This window comes from Brassica rapa, chromosome A10 (genome assembly GCF_000309985.2).
Source record: "Brassica rapa cultivar Chiifu-401-42 chromosome A10, CAAS_Brap_v3.01, whole genome shotgun sequence".
Taxonomy (NCBI): Eukaryota; Viridiplantae; Streptophyta; class Magnoliopsida; order Brassicales; family Brassicaceae; genus Brassica; species Brassica rapa.
This window is the reverse complement of record NC_024804.2, coordinates 20,199,171-20,225,843: the sequence shown is the minus strand read 5'-3', so window position 1 is coordinate 20,225,843 and position 26,673 is coordinate 20,199,171. Positions and strand designations below refer to the sequence as shown.

The 26,673-nt window shown below is 36.1% G+C and overlaps 7 protein-coding genes and 2 non-coding genes across 14 annotated transcripts; 5 read left to right on the top strand and 4 right to left on the bottom strand.

Moving 5' to 3' along the window:
• Positions 1 to 36: 36 nt before the first annotated feature.
• Positions 37 to 3,166, top strand: LOC103847382 (protein PTST homolog 3, chloroplastic). Of its 4 annotated transcripts, none has more exons than XM_009124454.3 (11): positions 37 to 271; positions 358 to 477; positions 563 to 687; positions 780 to 1,397; positions 1,565 to 1,706; positions 1,792 to 1,846; positions 1,943 to 1,993; positions 2,080 to 2,133; positions 2,346 to 2,465; positions 2,559 to 2,665; positions 2,807 to 3,166. In XM_009124454.3, exons 1-11 carry the CDS (start codon positions 108 to 110, stop codon positions 2,952 to 2,954), a joined length of 1,704 nt encoding a protein of 567 aa, XP_009122702.1. In that variant the 5' UTR covers positions 37 to 107; the 3' UTR covers positions 2,955 to 3,166. The 4 variants fall into 4 exon arrangements, with proteins under 4 accessions (XP_009122702.1, XP_009122700.1, XP_033137651.1 ...); XM_009124452.3 differs by having other exon boundaries at positions 1,559 to 1,706; XM_033281760.1 differs by having other exon boundaries at positions 40 to 271; positions 1,943 to 1,963.
• LOC103847381 (FAD synthase) lies at positions 3,151 to 6,899 on the bottom strand. 2 transcript variants are annotated; one of them, XM_009124450.3, is made up of 17 exons: positions 6,699 to 6,899; positions 6,522 to 6,632; positions 6,157 to 6,202; positions 5,903 to 6,060; positions 5,701 to 5,818; positions 5,530 to 5,612; positions 5,343 to 5,402; positions 5,035 to 5,262; positions 4,838 to 4,934; positions 4,688 to 4,738; positions 4,544 to 4,612; positions 4,313 to 4,384; positions 4,166 to 4,228; positions 3,943 to 4,095; positions 3,679 to 3,736; positions 3,550 to 3,602; positions 3,151 to 3,465 (listed from the first exon to the last, which is right to left on the bottom strand). In XM_009124450.3, the coding sequence occupies exons 2-17, from the start codon at positions 6,620 to 6,622 to the stop codon at positions 3,388 to 3,390; spliced, it is 1,488 nt and encodes a 495-aa protein (XP_009122698.3). In that variant the 5' UTR covers positions 6,623 to 6,632; positions 6,699 to 6,899; the 3' UTR covers positions 3,151 to 3,387. The 2 variants fall into 2 exon arrangements, with proteins under 2 accessions (XP_009122698.3, XP_009122699.2); XM_009124451.3 differs by having other exon boundaries at positions 4,532 to 4,612; positions 6,699 to 6,898.
• A 531-nt stretch (positions 6,900 to 7,430) lies between these two features.
• On the bottom strand, positions 7,431 to 8,871 carry LOC103847380. Its single transcript, XM_009124449.3, has 5 exons — positions 8,728 to 8,871; positions 8,347 to 8,432; positions 8,076 to 8,163; positions 7,925 to 7,994; positions 7,431 to 7,767 (listed from the first exon to the last, which is right to left on the bottom strand). Exons 2-5 carry the CDS (start codon positions 8,423 to 8,425, stop codon positions 7,714 to 7,716), a joined length of 291 nt encoding a protein of 96 aa, XP_009122697.1. The 5' UTR covers positions 8,426 to 8,432; positions 8,728 to 8,871; the 3' UTR covers positions 7,431 to 7,713.
• A 37-nt stretch (positions 8,872 to 8,908) lies between these two features.
• TRNAY-GUA lies at positions 8,909 to 8,992 on the top strand. The gene is given in 2 exon segments: positions 8,909 to 8,945; positions 8,957 to 8,992. It is a non-coding gene; the product is annotated as a tRNA-Tyr (tRNA).
• A 77-nt stretch (positions 8,993 to 9,069) lies between these two features.
• On the bottom strand, positions 9,070 to 9,142 carry TRNAF-GAA. Its single transcript has one exon. It is a non-coding gene; the product is annotated as a tRNA-Phe (tRNA).
• A 461-nt stretch (positions 9,143 to 9,603) lies between these two features.
• Positions 9,604 to 10,724, top strand: LOC103847379. Its single transcript, XM_009124448.3, has 4 exons — positions 9,604 to 9,712; positions 9,808 to 9,885; positions 10,187 to 10,282; positions 10,463 to 10,724. The coding sequence occupies exons 1-4, from the start codon at positions 9,710 to 9,712 to the stop codon at positions 10,550 to 10,552; spliced, it is 267 nt and encodes an 88-aa protein (XP_009122696.1). The 5' UTR covers positions 9,604 to 9,709; the 3' UTR covers positions 10,553 to 10,724.
• Positions 10,725 to 14,765: 4,041 nt separating this feature from the next.
• Positions 14,766 to 16,277, top strand: LOC103847378 (zinc finger protein ZAT5). Its single transcript, XM_009124446.3, has one exon. The coding sequence runs from the start codon at positions 15,375 to 15,377 to the stop codon at positions 16,170 to 16,172; it is 798 nt and encodes a 265-aa protein (XP_009122694.1). The 5' UTR covers positions 14,766 to 15,374; the 3' UTR covers positions 16,173 to 16,277.
• Positions 16,278 to 16,555: 278 nt separating this feature from the next.
• LOC103847377 (ras-related protein RABC2a) lies at positions 16,556 to 18,395 on the bottom strand. Its single transcript, XM_009124445.3, has 6 exons — positions 17,930 to 18,395; positions 17,566 to 17,634; positions 17,420 to 17,485; positions 17,202 to 17,323; positions 16,993 to 17,121; positions 16,556 to 16,912 (listed from the first exon to the last, which is right to left on the bottom strand). Exons 1-6 carry the CDS (start codon positions 18,063 to 18,065, stop codon positions 16,802 to 16,804), a joined length of 633 nt encoding a protein of 210 aa, XP_009122693.2. The 5' UTR covers positions 18,066 to 18,395; the 3' UTR covers positions 16,556 to 16,801.
• Positions 18,396 to 21,805: 3,410 nt separating this feature from the next.
• LOC103847376 (exocyst complex component EXO70A1) lies at positions 21,806 to 25,842 on the top strand. Of its 2 annotated transcripts, none has more exons than XM_009124444.2 (12): positions 21,806 to 22,065; positions 22,175 to 22,270; positions 22,601 to 22,806; positions 23,251 to 23,481; positions 23,591 to 23,729; positions 23,804 to 24,016; positions 24,293 to 24,498; positions 24,614 to 24,814; positions 24,902 to 25,001; positions 25,113 to 25,213; positions 25,320 to 25,466; positions 25,566 to 25,842. In XM_009124444.2, the coding sequence occupies exons 1-12, from the start codon at positions 21,907 to 21,909 to the stop codon at positions 25,681 to 25,683; spliced, it is 1,917 nt and encodes a 638-aa protein (XP_009122692.1). In that variant the 5' UTR covers positions 21,806 to 21,906; the 3' UTR covers positions 25,684 to 25,842. The 2 variants fall into 2 exon arrangements, with proteins under 2 accessions (XP_009122692.1, XP_033138179.1); XM_033282288.1 differs by having other exon boundaries at positions 25,320 to 25,348; positions 25,503 to 25,833.
• The last annotated feature ends 831 nt before the right edge of the window (positions 25,843 to 26,673 follow it).

Sequence of the window (26,673 nt, the reverse complement as noted above, 5' to 3'; positions counted from 1 at the left end):
TAAATAAAATGTGATCATTAGAGAAATAAATGTTACTTATTATGATTGATTGTTTCTCTTCCCTCTAGCCAGTGATAGATGCTGGCAACTTCGGAGTCCGACAGAACATGGCGACTTTGTCTTTTATCTCCTTGGCTTCCTTTCACAATCGGAGGAATCCAATGTTCTACCATCACCTTCATCAGCAGCAACGGCAACTTCTTTTTGTTACCCGTTTGCAGAAGAAGAACAATAGTTTCGTTTGTTTCGCTTGTTCCATCAAACAAACCAGGTTCGAAATTCAGACACGTTGTCGGTCACTGTTTTTGTGGTCGTGTTGTGTAATAAGTCTCCTTGAACCCGATTTACTTTTTGCAGAGTTCGTAAGAGAGTGAAGAGCAACGAGGAGCTTCGGAGTGAGATTCTGGAGTTCGTTGCTTCGGCTGGGCTTCCTCCAGGTCACGTGCCTTCCATGAAGGAACTCACTGCACGGGAAAGGTTCCGACTTTCTTAAATTTCCAGATTTAAAGTTGAATACTTTGCTAGAAAAATTCTTCTGATTTAGTTTAATTTATATATGTAGAGTTGATCTTGCAAACGTTGTCAGACGAAGAGGGTATAAGTTCATCAGAGAGCTTCTTGCAAGCTCTGAAGACTGTAATGAGCTTACTAGTCCAAGTGGCGTCTCTTTGGAAGATTCTTTAACAGGTCCAACGAGTAATGAGTTAAGAGTACCATAAAAAATGATTATGTAAGATAACTCTCTTCTTTTCTGATATATACTTATTTATCTGGTGTAGAAGGTCAGGACGAAGAAGCACTTGAATCTACCGAACCACCTTCAAGCAGTGAGATGTACTCTACTGAAACAGATGCTAGTGTCTCCCTTGATCAGAGAGCAGATAGTTTTCCAGAGGAAGTTGATGTAGGGAAGTCAAGTCCCGAGGCTGAAGAATGTGGAAGTGTGAGTCAAGAAGAATCTTCGTTGGCTGCAGTTTCGAGCATGGAAAGTTCCATTTCAGACTTGGGTGACAGTAACCATTCAGCAGGAATCACAGAAAGTAATTTACAGATTGAGAGCGTGGAGCTCAGTAATGTAGCTGACACTGAATCCTCTTCTTCCGAAGCTTCGACATCCGAAGATGATACTTTAAGCTCTTCAGAGAGAGAAGCTGACAATGTTTTGGTGACAGAGGAGGATGAGGAGGTCAATGATGTGGACGAGGATTCCTCTCTTGCCTATGATCATTACACCAGTCAAGATCTCAATCACACCGAACATGTTGTTGAAAGTGTTGCTACTGAATCCTTGTCTGGTGATAAGGATTGGATGTTAGGACTTTCTTCTTCAACTTCAAGCATAGAAGAAAAAACAACCAGATTTCTCCAGAACGGGTACTTAGATACAGTTGAGGATGGTATGTTTTATCTCCTAAACCCTATACTTTAAAAAGAATTGTCTTAACGCATATAGATATATGATGGCATGTCGTGTCAGCATCTTCATTATTGGTGCATGCTTTTGTAGAAAATCTCTTAACCCCATGGTGAAAAAATTCTAATTGATAATTGGAACCAGTTTCAGATAATGAAAGCAGTCCCGAAGAAACAACCAAAGGTGGTGAGTACAGTCATGGTGGTCAGAGAAGTGTGAGTGTGGCGCCAAATGGAAGTGCCCTAGCATATGAGGAGGTTACCTATGCGACAGAAGCTAATAACTCTCAAAGGTGAGTCTAATTACATAAAGGTCTAGTCTGTTGCTCTTGATCATTATTTTCGTTGTATATGTGATTCTGGATCTTTTATTCACAGGAATAGGGATCAGAGATATGGGAACGCTGAACTTGACAAGGATTCACATGATGAGGTGTTGACAGATCACTGAACTCATGTCTTAAGTTATTGAATAAACCTATTTTTTTCGTATACATGCTCATAGAACCTTGTCCTGAAATGATTACAGACAATGAAACGGGAAAATCAGGTTGAAATTACTCGGCTGAGGTTCATGCTGGTACATTGATTGCTTTATCTCAATATGCGGACCTGATAAAGTGAATTTTGCAAACTAACCTTGTTAGTAATGTATTGCATGATTAGCGTCAGAAAGAGCTGGAGCTGTCAAGGTTAAAAGAGCAGATTGAAAAGGAAAAGGTAAGCTACTTACTCTTCAGGAACATGTAATAGGCGATTGCTTGATATCATCTTATCCATCTGCATATGTTACTTCTTGTGCCTTTTTTTATAAGCAATTGGTATTCTTTTACTCGGATGATACTACTCTTCTTGATGTTTCTACAGTCTTTTATTCTAGTATAAGGTGATACTTGTTTATGTTCCTAATTCTCGAATTTCCTGGGGTTCAGCTGTCTCTTTCGGTTCTTCAAAGAAAAGCTGAAACAGAGATACAAAAGGCCCAAATGCTTGTCTTACAGAAGGATGTTGAGTTGCAAGAAGCCGAGGAAAGTCTCTCAGGACTGCAAGAGGTAAGCTTAGTTTTGTTTAATATACTTTAAAATAAATAAAAGTGAATTTGTCTAGTCTAGACAAGAGAGGTAAAGTGAATTTGTTTTCTTCAGGTTGAGATTGAATATTGTGGCGATGGTAATGTTGTGGAGGTGACTGGCAGCTTCAACGGCTGGGAACACCGAGTGGGACTGGAGCTTGAAGCATCCAAGTCAACCGGGTCAGTATTGGTTCCTGACTCGTTCTCGACTTTAAAGAGTGATCACTGTCTCTAGCTAGAAGACACATTTAGATTCCTTTTCCTCGAACACTGTGAAGGACTTTAACATTCAGGTGTATGCTTCTATGGTGTGTTTTACAGGAAACAGAAATGCTGGTCAACATTACTGTGGTTATATCCTGGTACATATGAGATTAAGTTCATCGTGGACGGTCAATGGATAACTGATCCCCAAAGAGATTCGGTTACAAGAGGACACATCACAAACAACATTCTCAAAGTAGACTGATGATCCTCTTGCCTTAACTGTTTTAGAGTTACGTTCAATCAAGAGCCTTGCAGATGGTAGATACCAGCTTAAACAGGGAAAGGAGCAGATCATGTAATCAACTTCTCCGATGAGCTCATGTATATGCTGTTTTGTTGTCTTAGTCTTAGAGGTAGTAGAGTATGTATAAAATTACAATTTCAGGTAATTGATTAAATAAATTTCTGAATCAAGTCCTCTAGCATTAAACCATCATCTTTATTAAACCGTTCATGAATCATAACAACGGATAAAAAGTAAAACCCTTTTGGGCTACTTTCCTACAAATTCCGTAATAATAAAAGTTGATAAAGACATTCAGTTTAAAGGTTCTCCCCGGTTTACTTCATCTCAGCGTCTACGACCGTTACATAGAAGCCACCTCTCAAGCTCGACCGGTAAACTAAACCTGTATCTATTTCATGTCTACGAATACACCTTCCTTGAACTTCTTGCGTAGAGCCTGTACGGCTGAGTCAATCCGTGCATTATCCTGTCGGAAAAAAGATAGAAGGAAACTTATGAGTTCTTTAAATATGAAGAAAGAAACAAAACCAGATCTTGTGTGTGTGAGTACCTTTCCCTTCAAGCAGATGATGATAGGACCTTGTCTGGATTTCCTGTAACACCCTGAGAAGAAGATTGTGGTTAAGACTTCAGATGCTCTGAAAGTTAAATGATATACGACAGGTCAAAGATTGTATACCAAGGTATATGTCCGGGAACTCGAGACCAAGTTTGGACAGAGGTTCTGCAACTTCAACCTGCATTTCAAGAAAAAAAACCCAAATCCAAAGTCACTCATCCCCAAAAGAAACTAGTAAAATTTTCTGCAAGTGACTACTCATATCTCCATGGATCTATCAAGCACTATGAGTCTTGGTTAAACACAGATTCTTGCATGAAAAGCGAAGAAAAAGCAAAGCCATGGCAAAAAAAAATGAAAAGGTGGAAAGGAAAGTAAATGTACATCTGTCAAAGATGTCATCAAGCGCCTTGACGCGTATAGCTCCAGGAGTGATGTACTTCCACCCAGTTTAGTTAGCTCGGTCAGACATTCCCACTCCTTCTCGAGCTCCTCGGTGTTTGTAGCAGCAAGAACAATCACATTGCGGCACTTTATCTACAGATATTGAATCAGAGATCAAATCGGTATTGATGGAGAATACTATTTTTTTTCTGTTAAAACCTACCAATGGTACCGAAAGCTTTTCATGATGCAGTAGTTCAGTAATTCCTTCCGGTAGCTGAGCCATCTGAAAAGACAAAAGCAACTTATAGCTATTTTGACTCAAGATATATAAATATATTAAAAAGGTTATTCTCAAGACAAAACTCACTTCATTCCTGTCACCTGTGCAATGCTCGCTGATAAGATGCCTAAGATATTCCTCAAACTCTTCATCAGGTGCCTGTAAAATCGACTTTATTAGCTTCTTACACTACAACTGGGTGGTGATTACTTTCAGTTATTGACACTCAGATGCATTGAGATGTTATGGCATTTATCAAACTGTCTTAACCATGAGCCTGTGCAAGAAAATGAAAGAGATACGTACCAGGCGAACCCCAAATGCCTTAGCAACACCAGCCAGAGTAACATCTGAATGCAAAGGGCCAACTCCTCCATATATAAATACCTCCAAAAAGCATCAAGCACATGTAATCTGTCAGTTCTCTCCTTGATTTTATGATGATCTATTTAACGGACTTACCATATCACAGATAGACCTTTGGCGATCAACTTCCTCGGATACAGAATCAATCTGATTAAAGAAACACAGTGAAGCGTTAACAGAGATAATAAACAATCTCTACATTCTCTGGTTGATGCAACGAAGACAATGAGTAAAAATCTCACTAACATCATTCCGAAGAACAGAAGTTTGTTGCACCGACCAACCAACAGAAGTCAGCTTTTTACAGAGAGACAGTCCTAACTGATCTTCAACAGTGCCAGACCTGAGCTATGGAACATATAAATGGGTTGGAAGAAGTTCACTGCACCTACTAGTTGTAAACAATCAACCAGAGACTTTATAATAAGAAATTAGTGACTTACAGAATCTCATCGCCAACGGCAATGACTGAGGCCAAAAGCACCTCATGTTTTTGTGAATCACTTCCTACGTCGTTCTTGGTTGAAGCATTTTTCTTGACTCTCCCTGCCCTCTCTAACCTCCCATCAGAAAGCAAATAAGCAGGTTTGAATTTCTCTTTGCTGCTGGTGTCGTTGACAGACAATAACGCGTTGGGGACAGTATCATGAATACTCCCAATTGATGTATATCTGTATAGTGACACACCATAAGACGAATCGGGCAATAACAATTCCTTATAAAAAGTGAAATTGTGGGGGAGAACTTGTACCCCTGGTCATAGAGACTGCAATACTTGACCTTGCAAGTTAGGAGAAATGCCCAAACATCTCTGCATAGGCAAACATTAAAAATAATCAGAAACCAAAGTTGCTTTAGTTTCCAAAATTTCAAAAACCTTTTATGGGTTAGACTATATCTTATTTTGGCTGTAACTGTTACAGTGAGCAAAGGGATACCTGTAAGACCAATCCAAAATAGGATTCACCCTCATAAAGGGAGGCCATCCAGGGGAACTAGGAGAGAATTGCTCTTGACCAACCTGAAATAAATAAATCAATGACAATCACAATGATCAAAACTTTTCACAAGTTCTACAAAAATAGTTGCATATGAATCTTGAAGCTAACCGCAGTAGGATCACCAATCCTGACGCCAAGAAAGATTGCTCTGATAGGGTTAGCTTTTAACAATGCCTCCAACCCGGATTTGAAATCCTGGCGAATGATGTCAAGCTGGATACCGTAACTGCCAATACATAGAATGAGATGATTAGCCAACCAGAAGAAAAAAAAAGATCATTCTAGGAACACACACGGTAGGAGTTCTCACGTCTGAGCTGCATCATATGTGAAAGCATTGATTTCAGTGAAGGCAGAAGGGCTTTCAAAGTATATGGTCCGGACTGGAAAACTTGATAGGCCTCCATTAGAACAACTCAGCTCTTTCTTATGCAAAAAATAACCGGCTCTAAGAAGGTGCAGTAACACCTAAGATCATGATCAGAGTAGAGTCCCTATTATTACTCAGGAAAATAGAAACAAATCAAAACATGAGATGTTTGGAAAGAAACAAAATTAACTTACAGTGGAATCTTTTCCTCCATTGAAACTAAAGGCGACCTCTTCAATACTGCAGCAAGTCAGACAGAGTTTCAAGAATCATTAAAGTAGATTTGCATTAAATGATGTTGACAGTTATCAGCTAATCTCAGACACACACACACACACAGTGATCAAACAAGAAATGAACAGAAAGCATCATTAATTTTCAAACAGTAGAAAACATTATTATTACAAATATTCCAAAAGCGTGGAATCATCAAAAGTAGCAAACTTGGATTCATCTACAATCAAAGTGCATCCAAGTTTCTTTGGTCAAAGTTTGCAAGACAAATGAATCTGAAGATCAAAGACTTTGGTGAAGTGAAGATAGAATAGAGAGAACTGACGAGTAAAGGGAGAGAGCTCGTTTGATGACGAAGATGGCGTTGTTGTACTTGGTCTTCAACCTCTTATCGTCGCTTTCTCCGATCGCTTTGTCGATCTCCATCTCTTCTCTCCTGTGGCAAAAGTCAAATGCTTTGAAATTTCAAATCAGATTTGAGAGAGTAATGTAGGAGCTTTACCTTTATTATAAGATTGCTGGAGTCTGGAGATGAAGAGAAGATTTTCCTTCTTCTTCTTCTTCTTCTTCTTCTTCTTTGAATAAAGAATAAAAATTGGAACTTTATAGATATTCTATTCTATTGCAAAGCTCAATCTTTTTATTGCCACACCCCATTTATCTTAAAACCCCACCCAAAAAAAAAAATAAAGGAAAATTTGAATATTGACAAAAGAAACAGAGAAAGACAAAAAGCTTGCTCACTGTAAATTTTCCTTGCAACTTTGTTTCCTGCATAGAGAGATCTATTTAGTATTTACTTTGTACTGAGAGCAGAAAGATTCACTGTTATTCAGTAATTACATAGATTAAATATTGTATTATTTAATCATAAGAGCAGTAACAGAATCATTGAACTTGTTCTTTAAACTGAATCATGTTCATATACACTGCACCTAATAATTACCAAACGCCTTTTATCAGCTTTGATTAAATACAATCATAGTTTATAACCAATGAAGTTGCTGCATGTCATTACATCTGCAGGCTTTTGTCGACATTATAAAGTACTACATTATAGCAAAAAAAAAGAACTTATTGAATATAATTTGCGCTTAATTATATTATTAGGTTAATAAGTTTCGTTTTAAAGGGATTGTCGAAAGAATGGTTATGAAGAAAAGTCAAGGTCAACGATTTTGTTTTTATTGAAGACTTTTCTTTGGGCAACTCTGAGTGATTGGGAGACTCGCAGTGCGTTCAACACGTTTTCTTACTTCATCTCCTCATGTTCTTTGTAGTATTCAATCATGTTGTAAAGAAAAGTAACAACATTTCATAGAAAAAAAATATCTAACATTTAACTGGTAATCAATCCGTTAGATTATACGGTAAACATCATTCCATCACACCTCATGTAGAACCGTTTACACAAAAACATGGTCCACTCTTTGTCTGTAACATAAGTGGATTAGTAGAGCCTGTAACTAAAATTCTGTACCAAGCAAAGAATACTGAAGATCCCAAACTTGAGTTACCTAGTCGAAAAGACAATCCCCGTGCCAATAATCAACTAGAAAATCCACCATTTCCTGCAAACAACCAAGTTTAGGATACTACCAATGCAGATAACGAAGAAGGTCGTTCTTGAATAAAAAAACATGGTTCGAAAATTTAACAACAGTTGAATTGTAACCAACTTAAGAAGAAAACGAAAATGTATTTGGAGTATTGTTTGAAGGAACTCACAGCTAGAGGGATGGGCTTGTGAAAGGGAGTGTGGTTGTTTAGAAGCATCTCTTCATAAGTAGCGTTGAAGCTACAAAAATAAGATTTCAAGAGTATTACTTAATAATATATACATGTAATAAACATGAAGCTTTGCAGGTTTCGTATGTACCTTATAACAGGTTCCATGGGCAACTCCGAAGTCCTTTTAGACGGATCTCCAACCCAATTCTTTCTCATCTCTTGCCATGCAATCTCAGCTGCAAAAAACCAAAAAAAAAGGGAACCACAGTTTTAAGTAAGATCCATGTGTGTTTACAGTTACACATTCTTCTAAAGAAAGTGAGCCAAGAGAGGAGCTATGAGAACTTTAGCCTCAACCTGACACTAACAACCAGTTCCCTTACTTGTCAAAGAAAAGGAAAACTTTGTTCAATGCTTACCATGGTTCACAAAGTTCTTCTCAGACGATGTCTCTTTCTCATTGCTCAAAATGATGGCGGAATCATAAGCGTCTTCCATCGTCAAACTGAATGCACAAACAAGATCACATTATAAAGGGCTATTGAAGAATATACATTATGCAACAAACCTAGGCATTCTAAGTAATCATTACACATCATCATAACACCTTTTCTCATATTCGTAACAGCAAGAATTGATTCTCTTAAGTCACAATCAGATTGACAAAAAGATAAGATGAAACTTGTTTAAGGGTTTTGACAACGGAGAATGAGGATATAGAGGTGCTTCGATTCTAATTACGTATCCGAGAAAAGAGCTCGTAAAATCAAAAAGCAGGACAATCGAGAGAAAGAGATGACCTTTGGTTTTAATTGGGAGCTTCGATGAGCAGAGATTCGACGACGGCTTGAGAAAAACCTCGCCGACCACAGCTTGTCTGAAACAGAATCTAATGCAACTTGTTTTACTTAATTTTTTATTTATATTTTCTTTTAGAACATTTGATAAGTAAATTATTACTAATAACTATAAAAAACAAGACCGACCTTAGCTCAGTTGGTAGAGCGGAAGACTGTAGTAGTTGCTGTGATCTTTAGGTCGCTGGTTCGATTCCGGCAGGTCGGACTTTTTTGTCGATTATCAAAGCAAATCCGCTATGCGATTTGGAGGGTTTCAAATTAGAAAAAGTTAAAAAAAAATATTGCGGTGAGCGTGGATCGAACACGCGACCTTCAGATCTTCAGTCTGACGCTCTCCCAACTGAGCTATCCCCGCTTGTTGATATTTATAATGTATAGTTTTATAAAAGTAAATTTATCGTATCAACTTAATGGTGTTGGAACATAGCTTTTGTGTGGTTAGTAGTTGTTCTGTTTAGATACAGAGTTATGTCTGAAAAAACATTCTGACTTTGTATGAAGATGTGCATCATAGTGTAGTAATTGTGCTGTGTTTTAAAGGGATGAAGAGAGGAATTATGATGGGCATATAGCTGGGTCGCTCACTATGCAAGTGGCTCCTTTGATGACAGGATCTCTCATCTTGTTCAAAATGTCAAGGACAAAGACACACTTGTCCGTTTACTGGCCTTTTGGGTTTTGTCTGTTTACTGGCCGTCAAAGCTACGTTTAATTTCTTCACGGCATCACTTTCTAAAAAGGTAATTCTAACGGAGTAGTTCGCAAACGCCGTCAAAACCTTCTGGCTAAGTCAGAGACTTTTTTTTTTTTTTGTAGTTTTCTTTTTAATTTTCACAAAGTCCACATCACATTTTCATCTCTCATCAGCGATTCAACTTCCGGCGAAATCCCCAATTCTTGAGGCAAGAGCCCTAATCTCAATATGGTAAGAGCTGTTTAATTTGGTTGTTCGATTGATCTTTGTTTGTAAATCATGCGGTTTCTTTTTCGGATTGATTGAATCTATGAAGATCCACACAGGTTTGCATAATGTGTTTGGTGCCGCTGTTCCTCGTCCCGCTCATCAATCTACTCCCCCGGATCATCGATTTCTTAATGGTAATTGGATCGTGATTTGTTTGTAATCTTCGAAAGTTTAAAACTTTTTTCTTAATTGGAAGGATGATCAGATTCATGGGCATGAAGTTAATTTGTTTTTTTTGTTTTTTTTAATTTGCTTGAGCTGGGCAAAGATGCTAGCAATGTTTAAATCTTAGTGTGGCATATTCATACCAATTTTGATTTTTGTAGACATTAGACAGACTGTTGTAGGTGGATGTTTTAGTGGATCTTATTACAGTTTTAGATGTCTTGGTCTGATCCTTTTTGTTGATTTTCTTGGGGGGTATTGTCTTAATAGGCCAAAGTGTATGGATGGCTCGGATGGGAGTACAGGAAGCCAGCGAGAGTTCCTCCAGCTTGTCCTTTCAAGCCGAACGACAACAACTCCACCAAAGTAAGCGTAGAGATTTATTTACTCACTTCGTTTGGTCAATGAAAGTTTGGATGCTTCTGTTTATGTTTTACATTATATTTCAACTCAACGATATGCCATAATCCATTAGCTTCCATGAACTTTATTATACTTTAATGGTTGATTGCCTTTGAATCTGTGTATGACATTTTGTTATTACAGGTGACTGCTGAAGCTGGGAGTGAAGGTAGAGAAGAAACAATAGCTAAACCAGTCCTTGCGGGGGAGAGTGGCGGGGTTAAGCAGGATTGAAGGCTTGAATCCTCCTTTTCAAATAACAAGCTTTTGATATTATGTGGATAAGAGAAGAGCCTTGTGAATGAAATTTTCACAAATCATGCTTCTTTTCTTCAATGGTTATTATTATCACACAGAATGTAGAGAATATATATTATAATTTGAAAAGATTTGTTTATCACCAGTAGTCCTCTGTTTATTTGATTTCATCATCACAAAATCTAGTGATAACCACTCGGTCACTATATAAAGTTCTTTTAATCTTTGTTTATTCACTGAAATATTATATATTGATCATTACATTATACATTGATGGGATACAAGTTTAGAGAACTAAGCTGGAAACAATGTTCCCCGGAGACATAGCCCTAAGACAGGGAGCCAAAGATGAAACTGATAGCAATCCACAACAACATTATAACCAGCAACTACTCAACTCCTTGGGAACCAAAGAAACAGACGTTACCAAAGAACCAGTGAAAACTTCAAACCAGAGACCTCCTTTAATGAAATACCTATCAGTTGAATAAGAGAACCTTTGCTTCAGTCTCAACCTCTCTAAGCGTTGCAATTATTAAAATATTCTCCTCCTTTTTTATAACTTTGGACGTCTTAAAATGATATACATATACTCCGGTCATTTTTGGTAATGCTTATTCTTTTTATTTGATTTGGAAATTTTACATTTTATAATAAAGTAAAAACTAACATATATTTTACCAACAGCCAAAAGCTACACTAGGCCTCAGGACCGGAGCTAGGGTTTTAACCGTCCTCAATGGAACTTCGTATCGGTAGAAAGTACCGGCTCGGACGTAAAATCGGAAGCGGCTCGTTCGGAGAGATATACATCGGAACCGACACACAGACCAACGAAGAGGTCGCTATAAAGCTAGAAAGTGTAAAAACTCCACATCCACAGTTGTCACACGAGTCCAAAATATACAGCATTCTACACCTACAAGGTGGTGGGATGATTCCAAACATGAGATGGTACGGTGTCGAAATGGACCAGTACAACGTTCTCGTGATGGATTTGCTCGGACCGAGCCTCGAAGAACTATTTAGTCACTGCGACAAGAGGTTCTCGTGATGGATTTGCTCGCTTAGGTTTGATGATAAGCCGGATTATGCGTACTTGAAGAGACTATTCGGTGACCTTTTTATTCGTCAGGGTTTTCAGTTTGATTATGTGTTTGACTGGACGGGATCATCATCATCATCAAGACGACTTGTGGGATCAAGTAGTCGTGAACCATTCAGTGGTAGTGTGATCAATAGTATTGATGTTTTGCGGATAGATGAAGGCGGAACCTAAAGGAAAAGTCTTCTCAGACTGATTCATACACGAAGCTTTAAGACAAACGGGTAATTAACTTGTCTCAATCTTCTTGAGAGTTTTCGAAGGTTGGAGGTTAACGTTGTCTATGGTTCTATACGAAAAGGGATATATATTACAGATCAATTAAGAGAAAAACGATCATAACATTATGTTATAAACATCTAAGCAATGATGTGGTGGTCATGGATTATTATCTTCTGTGGTGGTTATTCGCATAGGGGTCAACTTCTTCTCTGGCTATCTCCGCCATCAGAGTTCTCAGTGCTCCGACCACAACTAGCTCCTCTTGTGGTAATGGTCGTAAAGTAAGAGCGATAAAGACTTAGTCATCTTCATGGCTCTATAGTTGATTACCTTTACCACATGAAATATTTATCCCAAATGGTAGTGCCTAGTACGCATTATACTTCTGTTTTCTTATTTATCAATGTCAAAATCATTCAGGTGTTTCGATGCACCAACTTTAGCATCAAGACATGATTGATGAAGTTAAGATATAGGTTTCTATCTTAGATCTAATGGAGCTTATCAAGATATTTTTGAAGATTTACCAACAGGCAATGTCGTTTTGTATTTTTTCAGTATTTAATTCATTAGTGCTGATAGGCCCAAGTTTTAATGTCATAAGAGAGTGAGATGTATAGAAAATGGTAACGTCTCGCTTGCATGATTTTATTTGTTTTTCTGTCACTCTCGTCTACGATAACTTCTTCACAAATCACGATAGTAAATCATACGAAAGGTATTTTTATATAAATTATCATGTTTCGTTTACTAGATCACATTTGTATGTACAAAATTCTTACACATGATGATAATATATTTAATTTTGTCTTCTGAGCTATTTAAATTCGTAATTTACTTTTATTTTCATTAGATGATCGGTCTCTACCCTACCCCTAGATGATTCTTGCAACGACTCCATAACTGTTTGTGGAAAGTCTTGTTCAAAAGTTTTATGTTTAAACAAATAAGTTTTTTTTTTTTGTTAAGATGATGAATGGTCGATGATTAATTGATAATGCTGATGATTAAAAAAGTATATGCCTTGCTTGGGGTGAGTAGTGAAGCTATAGCTAGTTGGCAAGTAATGGGTACTTCTTTTGGCGGCCAAGCAATTCTCTAAACAATTCGTCTTCTCTCACACACACAATACTCAACGCCAAGACTTAAATATGTGATTATAAAATTGTGATACTACCTCTACAATACACTCAAAAATATTCTTATTAGTAATCTATTATATATTAGTAACACGTTATCAATGAATAATAGAGCTGTGGACAACTAATTGTGTGGAGTTGGATGAGTAAAAGTTGGATATCAATCCATCTCTAATGAACTCATCATTTTTATTTTTATTTTGAAATGTTTAGATAATTTTTTTTTTCTAGTATCACCAATGAACCGTTAAGAATATCGGCATAAATCACTCCTCCCCGTTAAAGTTAAACTAATAGCCTTTTGATGTCCAAAAAGAACTTATAATTTCGAAGACTAATTTCTTAACAATTTGGTAAAAGTTTCATGAATCACGAAACTTTTCTTTTCCAAATTTATAGATTGTTGCCACCAAGTTATTGATATACTACAAGATCCTATAGGACAATATAACTAACTGAAATTAAAAACTAAGATAAAGAGGTTACTTCATCACATTTTATAATGATTGGATCAATTAATTGAGTGACAAAAAAAATTATTACCTTAGAAAGAGGCGCAAACATAGGAAGAGTGATATTATGGGTTTGATTGGTTGAACTTTAGTTTTGGCTTACAAATATTTTGCTGTAGAATTTTTTCTAAAAACAAAAAAAAAAAATCTCTAAAAAAACTTATAAACCAACATATTTCCTTTTATATTATTTTGGTTATAGATTCAATTTTAAGAATTAAAACATTGTTTTAAAAAAAAACTGTAAAATGAAAATGGGCGTCAGTTTCTACAACTTCCACCAATCAAAACGCCTATATAACTCGATTTAACATATATCATTATAATTTAATAACTATGATCATGATTCATAATTGCGTGTATAATTGTGGGTTGGCTCAACTGCACATGAACTGCTCAGCCCCTAAAAAACTATTACCTTTTACTTTCTAATTAATTAACTTAATCAATTAATGAGTTAGTTAAGTTCAGTGTACATATATTCACAATGATTAGCATAATTATGATAGTATGTATTGTATGTGGAATTGTGTTTCAATGTTTAAGGCATATATGCATTTTAGTGGGATATGTCACATTTGGATTCAAAGCTTTGATGTAATTACTCTACAAATCACGTAGAGTTTGCATTAAAGTCAACAAGGAGCGAGACAAGTATAAACACTTTGAATATCTTTGATAAGAAAGTAATGGTTGTGGAAGCTGACGACATTGTGGTCTTTGAGGGTACACATGATCAATGGCGCGTGGCTGTGAGGAGAATGTTTTACTCTGGTGAAGTGCTTGAAATTGCTTATGATGAGAGACGATCCTTACATTTATGTCTCTTTACAACCTTGGATATACAATTTAAGTGATTTGATTAGAATTTGTTCAACCGAAGACACGCGATTTCTCATTGAGAACCAAAGATGTTCTCTAGAGATGTATAAGTAAACCATGTTTGTGTTACTACTTCAAGTAGATATAATTTATTGAAAAAAACTTAGATGTAATTTATTTTGGTATGTTGATGGAATTGCGTTGTTGTACTATTGATATATGTTGTGTGTTGAGTGTTGTATTTGTGGATAAACCATTAAGAATGGAGTGTAAATGATACAAACATAAATATTTATACAAGCATACTTAGAATGCATAACAATGAAGCAACAAAATGTATTGATATATGTAGAAAAACAATACAATTTATTATTTCTTTCCTAATTCTTTTTTTTAGGGAACACTTTTAACACTTTTTGGAATTTGTCCACTCAAATTATAGAATGACACTAAACAAGAAAAAAAGTATAATAAGTAAACCATGCTTGTGTCACTATTTCAATTAGATTTAATTTATCCATCAAAAAAATTCTGCATCCAAATGTTTGTTATTAGCTAGTAGTACCCAAAATATTATAATTATAAGGATGAAATGGAGAAGTTTTCATGAGTGATTAAATTTAACAAATACCAACTAAATTCAAAATTGATCCATAACAAATACCAAATAACAAACTTAACCAAATAAAGAGAAAATTAATTTAAAATAATAGATAACACAAGAGGAGAGAAACAAGTGGTTGTTCCAGGCTTGCAAACCAAAACTTCCAAAAAGGAATCCTTCACCAAAAGTTATTTGGGGGTTTGCTTCTTTTCTCATCCTTTCTCTTACCCTTCATTACATATATACTTTCTCTACAATAGTGCTGTGTATATAAACAAATATATCACAAACTTACATATAAACAAAGCCCACCAAACACTCTTTGATACTTCTCTCCTTAAATATAGCTCTCTTGTGTTCTTGAAACAGAGCCAAATAAAAAAAACGGACGATCATGACAAGTGTTCATGAGGAGATGCGTCATGTACTCCTCATCAAAGGCAAACGCACCAAACGTCAGCGATCTGCGTCTCCTCATATGAACGCAGAAGCAGTGTCTGGCGTTTGCAGCGAGGAACCATCACTGGAGGCAAGAGAAGAAGGAGCTGGTGAAGTTGAGTTCCAGGGAGCTACGGAGGAAGACCAAGACATGGCGAACTGTCTGATGTTATTGTCACAAGGACACAAAGCAAATGGCAGTGGAGATCATTCGTCCACGCACAAACTTGATTTCTTGTGCAACAAGAAACCAGTAGCTTCTCTAGGTTTAGGGCTAGAGGGTGTTTACCAGTGCCAAACGTGTGACAAAAGCTTCCACTCGTTTCAAGCGCTAGGAGGGCACAGAGCTAGCCATAAGAAGCCTAAACTCGGAGCAATCGTTCTCAAATGCCACGAGAAGAAATCTTCATCAGCTTCTGCGGTTGAAACGGCCAAAGGAAGCTTTCTTTCTCTGCAAGTAACTAGCAGTGATGGTAACAAGAAACCTGAAAAAACACATGAATGTTCGATCTGCAAGGCCGAGTTTTCTTCAGGACAAGCCTTAGGTGGTCATATGAGGAGACATAGAGGTTTAATAGTAAACGCAAACGCTACTTCAAGTCATCATCAAGAATCTATACGGCCAAAGAACTATCTGGAGTTGGATCTGAATCTTCCAGCGCCAGAAGATGAATCCAAGTTCGTGTTTGCGTCCAAAGATCAGATTATTCTCTTCACGACCGCGTCCAATTCTTTAATTGATTGTCATCATTGATCAAGTAGTTCTTGTAATAACTCTTTAACCTTGATATGTTATCTAAATATTGATTCATGTAATTTGACATTGATTGAATTTAACTTCAAATTATTTTATTCTTTACTCATTGCTTGATAATTAGCACATTTCTAACAAAACAAATCATCGAAATAGAAAAGTATATAATATAGTAATATGTAATACTTGACTTTGGGAGAATGATTAAAGATGCTGATGAGAGGTTTGTTACTTGGAGAGTGGAAGAAGCATGTGACGATGACTTTCATATAAAGTCACTTCACTTGCGTATAGTGACGCATGACCTTCTTTTTTCAGGCTGTCCCAACAGCAAACGGTTAAGCTTTGAACTTATATAAAAAATCAAACTGTTGTAGTGTGTATATAAAACTTGCGTAACAGTTTCATTGAAGAAACATTTGATAGGGTTTATTCACTCTATTATATGATTTTTATTACAAATCTCATTCCAGAACGCAAAAGATGAACAACATGAATCTCACACATTTACAGAGACACTAAGCATTATATTACACACAAGAGAGGCAACCTCAGAGAGAAGAATCAGATTGAGTTTGTAATACACAAAAGAACCATTCGAGTTTTTTGTATGACATAGATTGGTCTCATTAGCTGCAACATCCAGCTTGAGGAGTAGTCTGGTGTTCTGTTTTCTGCTTCAAGATGTTTCTCTTCACAGCACTTGATCCCTCTTCCAAAAGACTAGGTACCTCCATTATCTGTCTCATTCACAAAACATTCTCTGTTATATATATAAAATCCTTCTCCTTTTGAATCTAAACCTGTTTATGATCTTTACCTTCAACGCCAGCTCTTCGAAACACTGCTCTACGTTTTGACGAGTTCTAGCACTACACTCAAGAAACATGCACTTGAGTTCTTTCGCTAGAGCGATCCCTTCTTCTCTGCTAACTCCTCTCTCAGATTCCTGTAATCATCATAAAAATGTTTCATCAATAACCAAACCGAGAACCAAGGGGTTGTGTAGTTTTTGGTTTGCAAACTCACTCTATCAACTTTGTTCCCTACGAGCATCCTAACGCAATCTTGGTTAGTGGAGTAAAGCTCAATCTCCTTGCCCCACACATCTACTAAGTTTGTAAATGTCTCTCTTCTCGTCACATCATACACTGACATTCACCAAGAAACAACTAAAACAGATTACAAACATGGAGATAGATCTCTTTAACCTCATGTAACTGATTGATATGATGATGGGACGTTACCGAGAATGATTCCTTGGGCGCCTCTGTAGTAAGAGCTCGTCAGTGTTCTAAACCGTTCCTGTCCCGCTACAAACAAGAAAATCAATAATGCTATATAAGAACCATTAGTTTCCATAAATAAACTTTTAAGTAAACAATCACCCCACCTGTGTCCCATATTGTGAGTTTCAGTCTTTTTCCTCCTACTGTCAACTGTTTGATCTTGAAATCAACACCTAATTTAGGTAATAATTAGGTTAATATCAACAAATTATAAACAAGTAGGGTTCAGACACAACACAATTAACATACACCAAACCAAACTAAGAGACCAACCAAGAACTCATTCTTCAGACAGATTACTACGATCATCAAACAGAGAATTTTTCAACACAAAGCAGACATATGATCATTTAAAAAAATCAAGCTCCTTCAGACAATGGAAACTACTGTTTGATCAAATGACACACAAATGTAACATCTTTTCTCGGTTGAGAATCAAAGAGAGAGACAAAGACAAAAACTAGTTACCAATGGTAGGAGCGAGATCTTCAACGGAGGTGGAAATGAAGCTGACAAGCAAACTGCTTTTGCCAACACCAGAATCTCCAATCAACAAGACCTTAAACGACAGATCGTATCCACTTTGCCCTGAAGACGACCCCATTCTTCTCTAAAAGAACAAACTTTCAATCACAAAACCCACTTAGATACTTGCTCGATCTGTAAGAAACCTTACGAGGGAAAGAAAGAAGAAGCTAGGAGAAGAAACCCACGAGAAGATCAAATCAAATCCAACTTATTCAACAACTTAATAAAAAGGCGATTTTTTAATTAATAAAGAATGCGAATCTCATGTAGCTGTCTGTTATGCTAATGATGATGATGCTTAGCTACATTCTTCTTTCCTCAATTTTATAAGTCGAAAAAATGTGGAATTTTTATTTCCCCGTTTATGATGCTAACCAAATTTGAATTTAAAAAAAAAATGTGGATGAAAGATTTTATTCGAAGAAGACAAGGAACACGCCTGACAGTAACCTTTGGTCTTTGCTTTCTCTCCCGTCACTTTACTTCACCCAAACGTCTCTGTTTTGGTGGTTTCAAGTTTTTTCTTCCAGCTTCTTTTGTAGACGCGTTGCGTTTCAGACTCGCGGCTGCGTTTGCCCTTGCAATATTTGGTGGCAAAACAGTTAGGTTTGGCGGGTTGTAAAACGCAATTCAGCATTATTAGGGAAGACTAGAAAGTATATTATGTAACGTATAACTACAATGATTAAAAGTTTAGTCGCCGATGGAACCAATTATTTCGTGTAAGCACCTTTAAGTAGAGAATTATTTGCTAAATACTTTGATTATTAAACTAATTTTTTTCCGGAGAGTTGATCAAATGAAGAAGTCGTTTTGTTTATAGAGTCGGCGATTACTAATTGGTGGTTGTGGGAGTCAAACGTGGCCTTCCTATGCTGTCAGCCTACTCCCTGCAAAGCCCCACCTCCGACCGATGCCAATGTTCACGCGCAAAGTGAGTGTGTGTGTATTCAACGATCTCATACTGATGTTTATATGTTCTCCAAATTTTCCATTTAATAAAAGTAGTAACCCAGTAAACTGATTGTTGCAATTTTCAAGAATTTAGAATTATGATGTTATTTTTTTCTCTATGATAAATATCGAATAAAAATGTGAGAGTGGTGTCCAAGGTTTTAGGAACACAATGAGTGAAGGAAAAGACATGAAAGGTAAAGGTATATTAGGAACCTTTGATGGCCTAACCTTTTTTTTTCTTATTTTCCTTGGAATTTAAATATTTATCAATTGAATGTTTAATTTGTGTCTGTGTTTGGTGTTATTTCAATTCATTGGAGGATAGAACTGGTTTGTCAAATTTAACCCACCAAAGTTCCTAGTTGTTGGAAGCACAAAGTGCTAAGTTGAGTAAATATTATCTTGAAAACCGACTACAACGTTGTTTTTGAACCGGACGAAACAATAGAGGTCGATTTACATTCACATTTCATCTTTTCCTTCTCTTTTGTTGCTGCTACGGATTCCAAGTACTGAAAACCCACATGAAAAACAATAAAAATAATTGGATAAGCAAATCCAATTAATGATTAGAGCGTGAATTAATAAATTACCTTTCTAGTGGTTCTTCCAAGGTCCCCTTAATTAACTTGATGCATAGATATCACTCACTTCCACTTCTCTGGAGTGCGCCATGAACCTTGGTCGTTTTCACTGCGTTCAGAACGTAATTTCCACGAGCTTTCAACTCCGCCCCTGGTGTAGCAAAATCTCAATCACCCGTTATGATAATATAGTAGCCCGCCAAACTGCCTCTTGATAAAGCAGTCCATATCGCCATAGCCTATAAGATGTTCAAGATAGCAGCTCTTCGTTTTAGCTATAGATTCAATTTCAAAAATTAAAAAAAATGCTTTAAAAAGGCTGTAAAAATGAAATGGGTGTTGGTTTATATAACTTCCACCAATCAACTCCTATGTAACTCATTTTAACATATATCATTATAATTTAATAACTATGATCATGATTCATAATTGTGTGTATAGTTGTGGGTTGGCTCAACTGCACATGAACTGTCCGGCCCCAAAATTAGATTAGTTTTTACTTTCTAATTAATTAATCAATTAGCTAAATTAAATGTACATAAATTCACAATGATTAGCAGAATTTTGATAGATGTATATATGTGGAGTTGTGTTTCAAAGTTTAAGGCTTATAAGCATTTTAATGGGAATATATCACACTTGGATTCAAAGCTTACTCCGATGAAGGGCTTGAGATTTATGAGAGGCAAAACCACTATAATTCTAAAAATCATTCAAACCATATTCTCCAATACTATGGTATTGATGTCATCAATTCTTACATTTATGTCTCTTTATAACCTTGGACATGCACTTTAGATTACTTGATTAGATTTTGGTCAAGTGAAGACACACATCTCTCATTGAGAATCAAATGTGTTCTCTGGAAAAAAATTATTAAAGAAAATAAGTGTTGGGAAGCCAAAATAAAGCTTAGATGTAATTTATTTTGGTATTTTGATGAAATTGTGTGGCGTTGTGTTATTGCTAATGTTGTGTGTTAAATGATGTATTTGTGGATAAACCATTAAAGATAGAGTGTAAAGGATACAAACATATTTAGAATACATAACAAATGAAGCAACAAAATGTCTTGAGAAAACTTAATACAATTTATTTTTTCTTTCCTAATTTTTTTGGAACATTTTTTTTTGGAAATTATCCACTCAAATTATAGAATGACGCTAAGCACGAAAAAAGTCTAATAAAATATACATGCAAATGTATAAGTAAATCATGCTTGTGTCACTACTTCAAGTAAATATAATTTATTCACCAAAGAAGTTCTGCATCCAAATGTTTGTTATTAGCTAGTAGTACCAAGATATTGGAATTATTATAAGGATGAAAATGTAGAAGTGTTCATGGTTACATTCAAAGCTTAGATGTAATTACATTACTCTAGTGAAGTGCTTGAAATTTCTTATAATGGAGAGGCGATTTTTACATTTATTTCTCGTTACAACTTTGGTTATGCACTTTAGGTGACTTGATTAGATTATGTTCAAGCGAAGACACATGATATCCCATTGAGAACCAAAGATGTTAAATTAATTTTAAAAAAAATCAGTGTTGGGAAGCGGAAAAAATTAGATGATATTTTCTCCGTTTTTTAATATAAATCGTTTTAGAATTATGCACGTAGATTAAACAATCATTAATTTTTTATGTTTTCTAAACAAAAACATCATTAATTATTTACCTAACCAAAAACCAACCAATAATAAAATAGAAAGTATATTATCATTGCTCATATAATATTAAGTGTTAATAAATTTTACATAGAAAACCGCAAATGTCATATAATTTGGAACATAAAAGTTTTCCTAAAACGACTTATACAAAAAAAAGGGAGTGAGTATGTCATTTTTTTTAGTACGTTGATCGAATTGCGTTGATGTACTATTGTTATATGTTGTGTGTTGAATGCTTTATTTGTGGATAAACCATTAAAGATGGAGTGTAAATGATACTTAGAATGCCTAACAAATGGAGCAACAAAATGTCTTGATATATTTAGGAAACTTAATACAATTTATTTTTTCTTTCCTAATTTTTCTTGAAACTTAATATAATTATAAATTGTTTTGATATATTTTATTTCGATGTAGAGCCCCTCTATTATCCGAGTACTCGGCCGTAATATTTAATGGGCTGTTTTGAGATTGGGCCATAGCCTTTAACTTTGCGGGCCAAGGTTCTTTATTACATGCCCATCTGCTCCACAAACGCGCGTAACGTACACGCTTGAGAAAATTACTGTATTATTTTTTTTAAATTACTATATTTTCTTAAATAAAATATGAAAAAACACAAGTCGTCTCTCTTTCTTTCTCCTCTTCAACTTCGCTAATCGACGGCGAAGAAAAGCAATTTCATCAGCTTCTTAGATTCGCCATGGCCGTCGATAGCGGAATGGATCTGCTCAGCGAGAGAGCTGTGCTGATGAGAGAGTCTCTCCAGAAGAGTCAAACCATCACCGATAATGTCGTCTCCATCCTCGGCTCCTTCGATAGCCGTCTCTCCGCTCTCGAATCCGCCATGCGTCCCACTCAGGTAACAGTATCATCTTCCCCCTATCCAGATCTGGATTTAAATTTCTCGAGGAAACTTTCGCTGACTTGATCGAGATTATTGGTTGACTGTGTGTGTTGGTAAATCTCAGATTAGGACGCATGCGATAAGGAAAGCTCACGAGAATATTGATAAGACTCTCAAATCCGCTGAGGTTATTCTGTCTCAGTTTGATCTCCTCCGTCAGGTTTGTTTCATTCATTTGTAGTTAGGATCGGACGATTTAGATAAGATTGATCTTGAGCTTGAGCTTGAGCAGAGATTGGATTAGTGTTTAGCTTCTTGTAGAGTTTCTCACTCACTCAAATGATATCTTATGTAGACTTTGTAGACTGTAACTCCGAAGGGATTTAGAATTTTGATCTTTCTATGTGAGAGGCTACCTTTGTATGGATTTTAGATTCTTAGAAACCTAACTGAATATTCCTACTTCTAATTATATTAAGGTTTAGCTTGCTATTATTTTTTATACTTGAAACCGGTTTTTTTATTTATTATGCTTTCGATTCATTTCTAGGCAGAGACTAAAGTACTCAAGGGGCCACATGAGGACCTGGAGAGTTATTTGGAGGCAATAGCTCAACTCAGAAAAGTTATTCGTTATTTTAGCAGCAACAAAGGCTTTAAGAACAGTGATGGAGTCCTCAACCATGCTAATAGCTTGCTTGCTAAAGCTCAGTCTAAGCTGGAGGAGGAGTTTAAACAGTTGCTAGTTTCTTACAGGTTTGTGCTTCTTTACCTAAACAGGTTTTTAGAACGCATTGTTGAGTGTCTTACTATATATATGCATATGTAGAACTTCATATTAAGACTAAATTACATGGTTCGGCTTTCAAAATTTATGCTCGTGTATGCTATATCTATGGTTTCTACTCTTTAACTTCTGGGAACATTGCTAGTTGTTGATTTTTTGCTACTTTTTCTACTTCTTTACCCCTCTTGCAAGCATAAAATCAGTATCTTGAAATGACATTTTTATTTTCTGGATTATCGGAGTTGTCAAGTATGTGTTTCTTAAAACTAACACTTCAGTGTAAAAGCTCCTTAGGATACTGGTCATGTTACCGAGAAATTGGAGTTTTAAAGTCTAATTTTTGTGTCTTCCTCAGATAACTGCATTCATCTTATTCTCATTCCCTTTTTTTTATTTATCCTTGATATAATCAGCAAAGCTGTGGAGCCTGATCGCCTTTTTGATGGCCTTCCTAACTCACTGAGACCATCCGCAGACGGTGAGGGTAATGGAAAAGCCCACGGAGGACACCATAACGATGACTCAGAAACTGCTGCTTATACACTTCCAGTCCTCATTCCATCAAGGGTGTTGCCACTTTTGCATGATTTGGCTCAGCAAATGGTTCAAGCTGGTCACCAGCAACTGCTGCTACAAATTTATAGGTGAATTGATTCTGGGCCATTCATCCCTTATATTATACAATCCATTGCCAAATATTGCTCTGTTATAATTTTGATATCCTTCTGTTCAATCTTTTATGTTCTTTTTCAGAGAAACACGTACTTTTGTATTGGAAGAGAGCTTAAGGAAATTGGGAGTTGAAAAACTTAGCAAAGAGGATGTTCAGAGGATGCAGTGGGAAGTTTTGGAGGCCAAAATTGGAAATTGGATCCATTTCATGCGCATTGCTGTAAGAATGCTAGTTAAGATTTGCAATTTTTGTAACATGTTACGTAGGTTCCTAACTCCAGATACTTTCAACAGGTTAAATTGCTCTTTGCCGGAGAAAGGCAAGTATGTGACCAGATATTCCGAGGCTTCGATTCTCTTAGTGATCAGTGTTTTGCAGAAGTTACAGTGAGCAGTGTCTCAATGCTACTTAGCTTTGGGGATGCCATAGCTAGAAGCAAGAGATCTCCAGAAAAGTTGTTTGTACTGTTAGACATGTATGAGATAATGCGGGAGCTTCATACAGAGGTAATATGTTTCTCACTTTAGTAGCTATATATGGAAGAATCTTCTGTTAAATGGAAAATTTCTTCTCTAGCTTCAGCTTTTGGTGGATTGTTCTGATATTTATGCTACTTTTCTGTTTTTTTCGTACATGCTTGATTCACCATTGAACCTGTATTTGATTTGTATAAGCTAGTAGTAAGGTGAAATATTAGAATACAAGATGATACAAACGTCTAATTTTCTGCTTTGACTCACATTTAATGATTTACAAACTCATGAATTTGTGTCCATGGACAGATTGAGACAATTTTCAAAGGTAAAGCATGCCTTGAAATTAGAAACTCTGCTACGGGGTTGACAAAGCGGCTGGCTCAGACTGCTCAGGAAACATTTGGTGACTTCGAAGAAGCTGTAGAAAAAGATGCTACAAAGACTGCTGTTCTAGATGGGACTGTCCACCCACTAACAAGCTATGTCATCAACTATGTCAAGTTCTTATTCGAGTAAGTACCGCATATATATCTACTTCTCCTTCTCCTTCATCCTGCTACTTGGTTAGAACTTATTTGTCTCTTTCCATGCTTCTGTTAATGATTCATTGATGTTCGTTGGTGTCAGCTACCAAGCGACTTTGAAGCAACTTTTCTCGGAATTTGGAAATGGAGACGACTCGAACTCTCAGCTTGCATCCGTAACAATGAGGATAATGCAGGCGCTTCAAAACAACCTGGAGGGAAAATCGAAACAGTACAAAGATCAAGCACTGACACACTTGTTCTTGATGAACAACATACATTATATGGTTAGATCTGTGCGCAGGTGGGTTCAGTTTCGTCGTTTGAAGACCGATCACGGTTTATAAAAACGCATTCAGTTTGGTTTTATTGATATCATAAATGTTTTCAGGTCTGAAGCTAAGGATTTGTTAGGCGATGATTGGGTTCAAAGGCATAGGCGTGTCGTTCAGCAACATGCAAACCTATACAAAAGGACTGCTTGGACAAAGGTTCGATCTATATGTCTAACTCTATACACTAAAAGTATCTGTTTTAAAATCCTTATAATATGGTTTACTAAGAAACTAGGGATAAAATGAAAACGATGTATATTTTTGTAGATATTACAAACCTCGTCGGCGCAAGGGTTGACCTCGTCCGGAGGAGGAAGTGTAGAGGGAGGAAACAGCAGCGGAGTTTCAAGAGGGTTATTGAAAGAGAGGTAAGCCTTCAAATACTACCAAAAAACGAAATGTTTATATATTAATTTATCAGAAAATCAGTATTTATATATTGATGAATTTTAAAATATTGAAAAAATGGAACAGGTTCAAGATGTTCAATATGCAATTTGATGAGTTGCATCAAAGACAATCGCAATGGACAGTTCCAGACACAGAGCTAAGAGAGTCACTAAGACTTGCTGTTGCTGAAGTATTATTGCCTGCTTATAGATCATTCCTCAAACGCTTTGGGTAAAATCCTTTTTCTCTCTTACCTGCAAAAGCTTTTCAACATATTTTTAGTATCAAAATGTAAACCTTAAAGAGATTTAAACTGATGATTCGTTGTAGGCCTCTGGTTGAGAGTGGGAAGAATTCTCAGAGATACATAAAGTATACAGCTGAAGATCTTGAGAGATTGCTGGGTGAGTTGTTTGAAGGAAAGTCTATGAATGAACCACGACGGTAAAATCAAACAAACCAAAGCTAATTGTGTAAGGTAAATTTCTGTCAAACTACTTCTCTTCTGTCTCCGTTGTATATGGAGTGTCGACAATTTGTGTTTGTTTGTTTGTATTTTTTTTAGTGATGAGTGTGTAAATTACTTGGAAACGAGTTATTTCTCTTTTGTATAACGTTCACGTTTTGAAATAAGCATGGCTTACATATCTGTATTTATTAGCTTCTGGTATTTAATAAAAATGTTGTCACTAAACAGTAAACCACCTTTCAAATGTCCCATAAGGCGAAAACTTCTACTCCTAGAAATTTGGTTTGGGTCATATAAAAAAACATAGACTTAGAATACTAATGCAAAGACCCAAATATTTTTTTAGCAATTAAAAAACTACCACACCATTGTTCTTGAACCGGACAAGACAATACAAGTCGAGCTACATTCATACTTTTTAGTAAAATAATGAGTGGTGAGATGTGTTTGTTGTTTTAAACACATGTTTGGTAATGGCATATCTTTTTGTTAAGTTTGGTAATGGCATATTCCTCTTAGAAGATGCGAATTCTCCCAACATCTTTACATAGACTTTCCCATTTACATCATCTCCTCCACTTTTTCCCAATATATTAATTTGATTTCTTTCAATGTCATCCTTACACCAATGACATTACATACTTTTATTCCCCTTTACACCAATAATCTATTCATCTTTTTCCAATATTTCATTTTATTCTCACTTAAAATAACTTGTAGAGACGTATATTTTGAACTCATAATACATTTCTACATATAAATGCATCGTTCATAAAGTTTTAATGTCGGTCTACTAATATATAAACTACGTTAGATTTGTATTCGTTTTCATATACAGTTTAGGACAAACAAAATATAACTATTATCAACAGACACGCGGTACAATGGTTACACTGAGCTGATTAATTATTGAAAAAAAAAGTATTTAAAGAAAAAGTGGAAAGAACACTATGGCTTATGTAATGGGTG

What these genes read in the sequence shown, in the direction of transcription:
- LOC103847382 (XM_009124452.3), top strand. Translation starts at nt 108, where the DNA reads ATGGCGACTTTGTCTTTTATCTCCTTGGCTTCCTTTCACAATCGGAGG. An exon ending in GAACTCACTGCACGGGAAAG is followed by an intron (nt 478 to 562) that starts GTTCCGACTTTC and finishes TTATATATGTAG; the next exon opens with AGTTGATCTTGCAAACGTTG. An exon ending in CTCGGCTGAGGTTCATGCTG is followed by an intron (nt 1,994 to 2,079) that starts GTACATTGATTG and finishes TTGCATGATTAG; the next exon opens with CGTCAGAAAGAGCTGGAGCT.
- LOC103847381 (XM_009124451.3), bottom strand. Translation starts at nt 6,622, where the DNA reads ATGGAGATCGACAAAGCGATCGGAGAAAGCGACGATAAGAGGTTGAAG. An exon ending in GCCGTTGGCGATGAGATTCT is followed by an intron (nt 4,935 to 5,034) that starts GTAAGTCACTAA and finishes TCCATAGCTCAG; the next exon opens with GTCTGGCACTGTTGAAGATC. An exon ending in AGGCATTTGGGGTTCGCCTG is followed by an intron (nt 4,385 to 4,531) that starts GTACGTATCTCT and finishes TCGATTTTACAG; the next exon opens with GCACCTGATGAAGAGTTTGA.
- LOC103847380 (XM_009124449.3), bottom strand. Translation starts at nt 8,425, where the DNA reads ATGGAAGACGCTTATGATTCCGCCATCATTTTGAGCAATGAGAAAGAG. An exon ending in GAAGAACTTTGTGAACCATG is followed by an intron (nt 8,164 to 8,346) that starts GTAAGCATTGAA and finishes GGTTTTTTGCAG; the next exon opens with CTGAGATTGCATGGCAAGAG. An exon ending in CCCATGGAACCTGTTATAAG is followed by an intron (nt 7,995 to 8,075) that starts GTACATACGAAA and finishes TTATTTTTGTAG; the next exon opens with CTTCAACGCTACTTATGAAG.
- LOC103847379 (XM_009124448.3), top strand. An exon ending in GGATCATCGATTTCTTAATG is followed by an intron (nt 9,886 to 10,186) that starts GTAATTGGATCG and finishes TTGTCTTAATAG; the next exon opens with GCCAAAGTGTATGGATGGCT. An exon ending in ACGACAACAACTCCACCAAA is followed by an intron (nt 10,283 to 10,462) that starts GTAAGCGTAGAG and finishes TTGTTATTACAG; the next exon opens with GTGACTGCTGAAGCTGGGAG.
- LOC103847378 (XM_009124446.3), top strand. Translation starts at nt 15,375, where the DNA reads ATGACAAGTGTTCATGAGGAGATGCGTCATGTACTCCTCATCAAAGGC.
- LOC103847377 (XM_009124445.3), bottom strand. Translation starts at nt 18,065, where the DNA reads ATGGGGTCGTCTTCAGGGCAAAGTGGATACGATCTGTCGTTTAAGGTC. An exon ending in ACTCACAATATGGGACACAG is followed by an intron (nt 17,486 to 17,565) that starts GTGGGGTGATTG and finishes TCTTGTTTGTAG; the next exon opens with CGGGACAGGAACGGTTTAGA. An exon ending in CGCCCAAGGAATCATTCTCG is followed by an intron (nt 17,324 to 17,419) that starts GTAACGTCCCAT and finishes GGTGAATGTCAG; the next exon opens with TGTATGATGTGACGAGAAGA.
- LOC103847376 (XM_009124444.2), top strand. Translation starts at nt 21,907, where the DNA reads ATGGCCGTCGATAGCGGAATGGATCTGCTCAGCGAGAGAGCTGTGCTG. An exon ending in AGTTTGATCTCCTCCGTCAG is followed by an intron (nt 22,271 to 22,600) that starts GTTTGTTTCATT and finishes ATTCATTTCTAG; the next exon opens with GCAGAGACTAAAGTACTCAA. An exon ending in CTGCTGCTACAAATTTATAG is followed by an intron (nt 23,482 to 23,590) that starts GTGAATTGATTC and finishes GTTCTTTTTCAG; the next exon opens with AGAAACACGTACTTTTGTAT.